The 9,071-nt window shown below is 33.0% G+C and overlaps 1 protein-coding gene across 1 annotated transcript in view; it reads right to left on the bottom strand.

The window, feature by feature from the left end:
- Positions 1–555: 555 nt before the first annotated feature.
- DHRS7C (dehydrogenase/reductase 7C) overlaps positions 556–9,071 on the bottom strand; it is a 47,719-nt gene continuing 39,203 nt past the window's right edge. Inside the window, exons 5-7 of the mRNA XM_074260208.1 lie at positions 8,508–8,600; positions 2,508–2,663; positions 556–824 (exon numbers count right to left, since the gene is read on the bottom strand). Of these exons, the coding sequence (XP_074116309.1) occupies positions 616–824; positions 2,508–2,663; positions 8,508–8,600 (458 nt within the window). The 3' untranslated portion in view covers positions 556–615. The remainder of the gene's footprint in view (positions 825–2,507; positions 2,664–8,507; positions 8,601–9,071) is intronic.

The following is a 9,071-nucleotide window of genomic DNA, read 5'->3' as shown; positions in this document are numbered from 1 at the left end:
GAATTACAGAAACACAGATCATTATTGGAACCTTTCCAGCTTGGAAAGACCTGCCAAAGCTTTGTGGCATAGTTTTCCAGAACTCAGAATTACTGCCATCTCTAGGATAAATTACCAGATAGAAACCTTAAGGAGGCTTTCTGAATTGAAGCAAAATAAATTACATTTTTTTTGATAACTTAATTAAAAATCTTAAGCTAATTGGAGATACCATAGAATATGGGCAAATTAGTCAGAAATCATTACCTTAAGCTGTTGAATTTGATAACTTATTTGGGCTATTTTTAAAAAGTTTTTCTTAGTGTGAATATGTATATGTATACACACATATGTATATATTTATTTTGTTGTTGTTGTTGCTTGATTTGGAGTAATTTACCTATTTCACTGTGTTCAATAACCTATGGAATTAAACCAATTAGAACCACAGTCTCTCTGCAGTGGATCTATCAGTACCTGCAGTGGCCAGTGCCTCCTAAGCTTTGGCTAAAAAAACATTGAAGTTACTTTTGTGCTTAGGGAAACATCTGTGCTGAGACACAACTGACCACTTAATGCTTGAAGGAAAAAAGTTTATTTTTATCATGGCAAAGGACTCATTTGGTCATCATCATGTTACCTGTCCTCTGGGACATTTAATTTCTCTTTGACCCCACAGGCCACCACAGCAAAAAAGAACTCTGGAAAAAAGGTACGAATGTAGATGGCAGCCTTGGGGATGGGGTTGGCTATGAAAACCTCCTGCTTCTTCCGCCTTATTATCCTCATTACTTCTTCAGCTACTTCCACAGGATGAACTCCATAGGTGAACTTTCTGAAAAAGACTAGGAGACCAAAGAGAGAGAAGAAATAATTAAAAATAAGAAAATGTGAATTAAATCATTTCTAACCTTTCATCTCACACTCAGCAAATTGACACAGATGACAAAAAATGAAAACAGTCAATGATGGAGAGGTTAGGGGAAGGCAGGTACATTGTGGATAAAATCTGATTTAGTCCAGATTTTCTGGAAAATAATTTGAGAATATATAAAAACTGACTAAAATGTCTGTATCTTTTGAACCAGAGATAGGCATGCCCCAAGAAAGTAAAAAACAGAAAGAAGAGTTTCATATATGTAAAAAAAAAAAAGAGATGATTATGGATTTTCAAGTGGGAATAGTTGACAGAATACCAAAAGAATAAGATTTTATCCAACTCTATAATACTCTCCAGAAACCGTGGATATTAGAGAACCCAATGTCAGAATGTCAGAAAAGTAGGAAAGGACTTAAAAAAAATAAGTCACTCATTTCAAAAATAATGGAACTGAAAAATCAGAGTGTAAGTTATTTGCTCAAGGTTTCACAGTAATTGAATTACAAGAGCAGGACTAGAATCTGGAATCTCTGGTTCTCAATGTAGAAGCTATTAGTTAGAAGCCAGCATTTGAAATCGCCTTCTGTCTCCAAATGTAGTGATTTCTAGGCCTTACCCATTTTTCACATTTAAAAAAAAAATCACATTACCACCTAATATTTCTTAGTCTTATTTGTCCTAGCTTGGAAGGCTGTCAAGGAGAAAGCTTGTTGACAGAACTATATTCTAACTTCTCTTCAAATTAATGGTGTATATCTTAATGCCATGCTTGGTGAATTGAAAAAACAACAACAACAACAACAACAACAACAACAACAACAACAACAACAACAACAACACTCTAGATCTTGTCTTTTCTGTGTCTCCAGATTTCAAAGAATTCACAAGTCAGTGATTTGCATCCCAGAATTCAGAGCAGCCAGAATTTGGGACTGAATGTCATTTTTGTCACTCAATAACTTCATAAACTTGGGGAAATAAAGTCAACTTTCAGTTTTCTCACTTATAAAATGATGATCAGGTTCCTTCTGGCTCTAAGTCCCATGACTTTGCATGACCCATGGCTTTGCAACACCTCAAGTTTTCTAAGAACTTCATGAACCTAGGCTAGATAGAACTTTTCTCAGATTCAACTTTCTTATTTTTTGTATAATGAATCCCTTTAGCAGTTCATTTGCTTTTTATGGATTCCTTCTCAGTAAATGTTTTTTAAATGCCTAAGGTAAAATACATAGGGTTATAAAAGGAATGAATTATATTAAAGTAAAATTATAGTTAAAAAAAATCATAGAACTCCTGTTCTGGATTTAATCTGTCCATTGCTCATTCTCTCTACATTCTCCAAGTTCTTGACCTATATTAAAATTAGGAACATCTCAAGATCTTCCAATTCAGAATCACATATTCTGGGCATGATCCCTTCCCAATGGAAATGTTCTTTGGATCTTGATACTGTGAGTTGTTACAGAAAAAAATAGAAGATGGTGGAGAACTTGCAATCCTAAATAGTGGATTGAGCAGACAAAAGTTAATTCCAAAAGATCATGATTTATAGGATGCCTGGAGCACTGATAAGAGGTCTTTTCCAAAATCTAGCCTTACTGTCTTTTTACTCTGACTTATTCCTTGTGTAACTCAGAAATCTCACATTTCCAGATGGAAGCTTCCCAGTTCCCTGTCTCTGTATATGTGTGGTAGGATCTGATGAAAGTTGGGCTCACAGTGCTAACAACCACTTCAAATTCTTCTACTTCTGCTCGGAGACAATCAAAAAATCCCTGAACAGCATGTTTTGAGGCAGCATCTAGAAGACAAACAAAGCAGAGATAAAACACATGAAAAGTTCTGTTTTTTCCCTCCATGATACAGGAGAGTCTTTCAAAGGCAGGTACCTGGAGAAGATAGTATTTTATTTTTAGGACTAGGTCTTGATGAAATGTCTAATATTCCCTAAAAAAAAGTTTTGTTCCATTGAGACATATCTATACACATCTATTCCTCCTTTAGCAAAAGGATTGACATCATATCATAAAAGATTAGTAGTTCATTGGTTCTTCAATTTTTGGGTATTTTCTCATTTTTATTCTTTTTAAAAATATGATTTATAATTTATTTCAAACATTCTTTTCTTTTAAAATTTTGAGTTCCAAATTTTCTCCCTAACTATATTTTCTACCCCTCTTACATCCATTGAGAAAATAAACAATATGATATTAACTATATATGTGAAATCATATAAAACACATTTCCATATTAGCCATACCAAAAAAAAAAAACAAGAAAGATAAAGTAAAAAATAATACCTTGGTTTATACTCAGAGTTTATTGGTTCTCTCTGGAGGAGGATAGCATTTTTCGTTATGGTTCCTTTGGAACTGTCTTGTATTGACCAGGTTAGCCAAATCTTTCACAATGGAGAATTGTAACATTATTATAATTGTACACAATGATCTCCCAATTTTTATCATTGCACTTTTCATTAGATCACATAGTTATGCCATGTTTTTCTGAAACCAGCTCCTTTTTCATTTCTTATAGCATTAGCACGCCATCATAATCATATTCTACTATATACTATCCCCTCAATTTCCAATTCTTTGCCACCACAAAAAAGCTGCTATAAATATTTTTTGTACATATAAGTCCTTTTTCTTTTTCTTTGATTGCAATGCTGCTGGATCAAAGGGTGTGTACTGTTTTATAGTCCTTTGGACGTAGCTCTAACTTGTTCTCCAGGATAGTTGGTTCAGTTTACCCATGCATATGTCTTGTAAATAAAAAGCTATAATAATGAAATAATGTAATATTATTTTTTCTTGGCAGAGAAAATAGAATAAAATAAAAAATTAAGCATCTCTGTCAAGCACAACTATGAGGAAGTGAAGAATTCATGACCAAATGAAAGATCTAGGAGGTCACAAAAGATAAAATGAACAATATTAATCATATAATGTTAAAAAAAAAAAAAAGCTTTGTATAAACAAAACCAACAAAGTTAAAATTAAAAGGGAAATATTTAAGTAGGAAAAAAATTTGTGCACAGTTTTTTCCCCCATATCTAAGGGAATATCTTAGATATATCTATATCTATATCTTTTTTCCCCTCATATCTAAGACATATGAAAAATTGATTCAAATTTATAAGAACAAGATCTATTCTTCAATAGCCAAATAGAGAAAGGTCATAAAGTCAATTTTCAAAGAAAGAAATAAAAAAAAATCCAAAAGAATTAACCAGTAACTAGATAAATGAAATTATTTAAAATTTTTTTTATTTAACAAACATTTTTTTCTTCAGCTCTTTATTTAAAAAAAAAGGAAAATAAAATCTTTGTAAAAAATAAAGTAGGCAAAATATTCACTAATTTCAAAATTATGTGATTCATTCTGGTTATTTAGTTCAGTATTTTATTTGTGAGGGTGTGTGTTAGAAAGTTAGAATTACTTTCATTTGCATTTCTTCAAGTGTTAATGATTTAGGACATTTAAAAATATTACAAATAACTTGTATTTCTTCCCTTTACAACTGCCTGTTCATATTTTGGACCATTTGTTAATTAAGAATGGCTCTTATTCTTATAAATTTGAATCAGTTTCTTATAGATCTTGGAAATAAGACTTGTATCAGAGAAACTGGGTACAAAGATTTTTTTTTTTTACACTTGTGAATAAGAAATTTAAAATTTCATATTAGAATTATAAGCTCACTCAAATCTAACAGGCCTGAGCTTCCAAATTATGGGAACTTGACCGTTCCATGAACTCTGTATATTTTTGACACTAGATGCTGGGAACTAGCCATTCTTAGAGATGTTTGTGCTCTAGAGAAGAGTGGCTCCCTTCCTGGGCATAGACAATTAATAAAGAACTGTCAAGATACAGACTATATGGAACGAGTCAACTAGTGAAGCCCTCCCGTACCCCGCACCTGCACAGATGTATGTGCCAAACCCTTATATAATTTTTTGGCAAAAATCCTTCTTTGTCTAAAGAGGATATATAAGGTTGAGTGTCCTATACCTCCACTGAGTCTCATCCGTGGGGAGGACGCTTCGCCCGGAAAAATCTTTACACAACTCAAGTTGAGAAGGCTGAAAAAGAGGGGCTCCCAGCCGTTTGATGATCTTGTGGGTTCCCTTGAGTTGGTGATGTATTCTCTTCCTCTATCTGCTATAATTGTCATATTGTTAATTGTTCTTATTTCTATTTGGTTTTTTTATGCAAATCTAAACTACCTATACTTTGTCTTATTTGATTAAAACTTTTTACTTTTACTTTTTAACTGAAAGCTTGAGAGAGTCATTTATAGGAGAGAATCTGAACTTTTCTTTAAAATCACAATACAACTTGTTTACTGTTTCTCTTCTAATATCAGTTATATTGGAGAAATGTAAATTGAAGAAACTCTAAGGTTCTACTTAATGCCCACCAGTTTGTCAAAGATGACAAAAAAGGAAAATAACAGTATTGGAGGGACTTGAGGAAAACAAGGACTGTTTGGTGATGCTATGAATTACCAATTTAGGAAATCATTTAGAAATGTCCCTAAAATCACAAACTTGTGAATACCCTTTGATTAAGCCATATAAATCAATAAACATTTATTAAGCACCTACTATATATTAGGGACTGTGATAAGTGCTAGGGATTAAAAAAGAGACAAAAGACACACCCTGACCCTAAAAACTTACATTCTAATGAGAGAGGCAATAGGCAAACAAATACACACAAACTCAGCTATACATACATACATACATACATACACACACACACATATATGTATATGATGTATAATGAGGTTGGGAATGACTTGGAGTTACTGAAAGGGTTTTAGTTGAAACTTAAAAGAATCTAGGGAGGTCTACTGACCTTCTTGGTGGAACCAAGGAGGCATGAGATATAGCCAGAGAACATGTCCAGAGTCAAGACATGGTATGCCATGTTTTGTGGAAGAGCCAAGAGGCCAGTGTCACTGGATTGAAGAGCATTTGGGAAGTAAAGTGTCCTATACACAAAGAGTTCAGTGGCAGAAGACAAGGACCCATCTGTACAAAAATAATTATGGTAGCTTTTCATTCCCCTCCAATTCCTCCATGATAGAAAAGAACTGGAAACTAAAGGATACTTATTAATTGAGGAATAACTAAATAAATTGTAATCTGTGAATTAATGAAATATCATTGCAGTCTACAAATTGGTGAAAGGGGCAATTTCAGAGAAACATATATATGTATGTATGTATATATATATATACAATAACATTGTAAAGACAAACAACTTTGAAAGCCTTAATAACTCTGCCCTATGCAATGACCAACCATGGTTCTGGAGAACTGATGAGGAAACAACCTACTGATAGAAGGATGTATTTAAGATGCAGGATGATGCATGTCTTGTTGACATGACCAATGTGGCCATTTGTTTTGGATATTTGTTTTGAGAATTCTATGTTTTTTCTTTTTGTTTTCCCCAATTAAGAATGGGCATGAGGGAAAAGAAGTCTAGTATAGAATAGATTTGTACAAACCTCAAACACACAAATACAGAGGAAAAAAAAAGGAAAAGGAATTTAAAATGTCATTGAGGCACTTTTTAAAGCACAAAAGGGAATAGAAGGAAGTCTAGATAGAATCATAAACAAGCAAGAAAGATTTGAAAGTTAAAGTTTGACATAATTATATGTTAATTAAATAATAATTAAATAAAAGTAAAATATATACATAATGTATATATATATGTATAAATATAACATTTTTCATTTCATGAGCAATTTTTTCTGTTGTTCTATTCTGTAGATGGAAATGTGGGTTGGTTTTTTTTTTTTTTTTTTTTTTTGTATTTGTTAAGTTTAGAATAAAACAGTACCTCCCTTCTTACTGAGATGAAAGACTTCATATAATATACTTAGTTGATGGGTTGGTTACTTCTTTTAAAAAATAACTCTCTTTTATGTAGGACAGTTCTTCTAGGCAGCAGAAAGAAAGATATACCTTTGGAAAATAGTGATATAAAATAAAAGATGTCAATAAAATTTTAAAAATAAAATATGGGTAGGAATTCAGCAGGTAATAAAGTGGAAGATATGACATTTCAGACATAGGAAACAAATTAAGGAAAAATATATAAAGGCAGGAAAGTATGGTCTTTGGGGATAGGAAACATAGATACATCTTTGAAAGGCATGCAGAATATGATGAAGTCAAAATAAAGTTGTCAAGGCTAGGTGATTGTAGACAATGGAGTCCTTTACTATACAAAGACATTCGAACTTTGCTCATTGGACAATAAGGAGCTACATAAACTTTCTGAGAAGAAGAGAGCCATGTCTAGATATGTACAAAAAAAAAGATTATTCCATTTGCTTTGTGAAGGATGGATTACAGATAGGAGAGATTAGAAGTAGAAGTATAAGGAAGAGTAATGGAGGCCTGTACAAGAGTTGCATCAGCAAAAATAGGAGATTGAGGTCAAAGACATTTTCATTATTTCTCACCCACTGGATCATAAACTCCTTAAGAACAAGGATTGTTTCATCAGTCTTCGAAAACTACACAACGCAGAATCTTTTCCATAATAAGTTCTCAATAAATATTTGTGAAATGAAAGCATGAATGACAAAAACAGTAATCTCCAAAGTAGAATGCATACAGCTCTTCTGGAATCTAAAATATCAGAACCTAAAATATCAGAGCAGGGCAGCACAGCTGTCCCTTGCAGCTCCTTCCCCTCTTTGCTATTTTCTTTCTTCCTGACTGTGATTAATGTGAGCTCAGGAAAATGGTTGGCCAGAAATGTTCCTCCCCAGATAGCCATGCAAGGAGGCAAGCAGTTATTCCCTATCTATACTGGACTCTTACCAGTGAGATTGAGGTTCAAATAGCCAAGAACAATACTATCATATCAGCAGCACTGTTCCCAAGATACTTTTGTCCCTTAAGTCCACTGAACAGCTAAGAAGCAAATAAAGGTCATCCATGACTAGGAAACCAAGCCTATCCAAGCACCTTGCCATTTGCTCTACTTCCACACTTCTCTTTAATCTGGGCCAGGTAGATTTGTGGCCCTATCACTTGATCTTCTGAGACCATATGCTATCCCCATTCTCACTCCTGGTCCTGGAAACAAAGAAAGTGGAAATTTGCCACTCTAATTTAATCATAATTTTTTTGCATAATTAGTGAATGAGATCGAAAAGTACCATGATTTAGTAAACAAAATCAATGATATGCTATCTTTGTGAAATCTTTTTCAACTGTTACAGATGTAAAAACTGTGTCAAAGTAAAATGAATTTCAAACAAGACTTTTGAATCATTGTATCATGAAGTACTAAGATTTTTAAATATAATGAAGCATATTCAATCACAATGTTTTAACTAAAATATGATTTAGTCTTTATAATCCTAAAAATCCTTTATTTTTATATTCTTGATAAATAACATTTTAAGTTATTTAAAAATTAATTTCATTTTCATTTAACCCTTTTAATATTTTATGAAATACATAACATGTAAGTTGAGTAATACATGTATATTAGGGGTACAAAATAAAAATATTTATGTTTTCAAAATGTTTGGAGGCCAGATATTCTAGGACTGTAAATCTCAGTTTGCAGTCACACACAGTTTGACATTGGTGTAACAACTTACATGCCGTTCGAAGTGGAATTCCAAATTTCCCTTGAATGTTGCTGACCAATACTATCTGGCCTGTCCTTCGGGAGATCATATTGGGAAGTAAGGCTGCAAAATACAGAAACATCAGTTGCATTGAAATAAATGTCTTTGTTATAATTACCAAATGTTACCTATAAGTTTCTTTCCTAACTAGGAATAAGATATGAACAGCATAAGAATTAAGACTAAGTTAGAAGGGAGCTAGAAGGTGGGTAGAGCTCTGGAATTACCATGAAGAAAGTTGTTCAAATCCAGCGTCAGACTTAATATCTGTGTGACCCTGGGAAAGTCAATTAGTCTCTCTGAGCCTCCATCCCATCATCTGAAGAATAAGATTGTTGTCAAGTTAAAGTGATATAACATTTGTAAAGTGCTTAACATAGTGATGGCACATTTCTGTTGTTCAGCTCTTTCAGTTGTATTGACTCCTTGTAACTTCCTCTGATGTTTTCTTGGCAGATACTGGAGTGGTTTGCCATTTACTACTCTAGCTCATTTTAGAGATGAGAAAACTGAGGCAAATGGGGTTAAATGTTT

Source organism: Sminthopsis crassicaudata, chromosome 4 (assembly GCF_048593235.1).
Source record: "Sminthopsis crassicaudata isolate SCR6 chromosome 4, ASM4859323v1, whole genome shotgun sequence".
In the NCBI taxonomy this organism is placed as follows: domain Eukaryota; kingdom Metazoa; phylum Chordata; class Mammalia; order Dasyuromorphia; family Dasyuridae; genus Sminthopsis; species Sminthopsis crassicaudata.
This window is presented reverse-complemented; position numbering and strand designations above follow the sequence as displayed.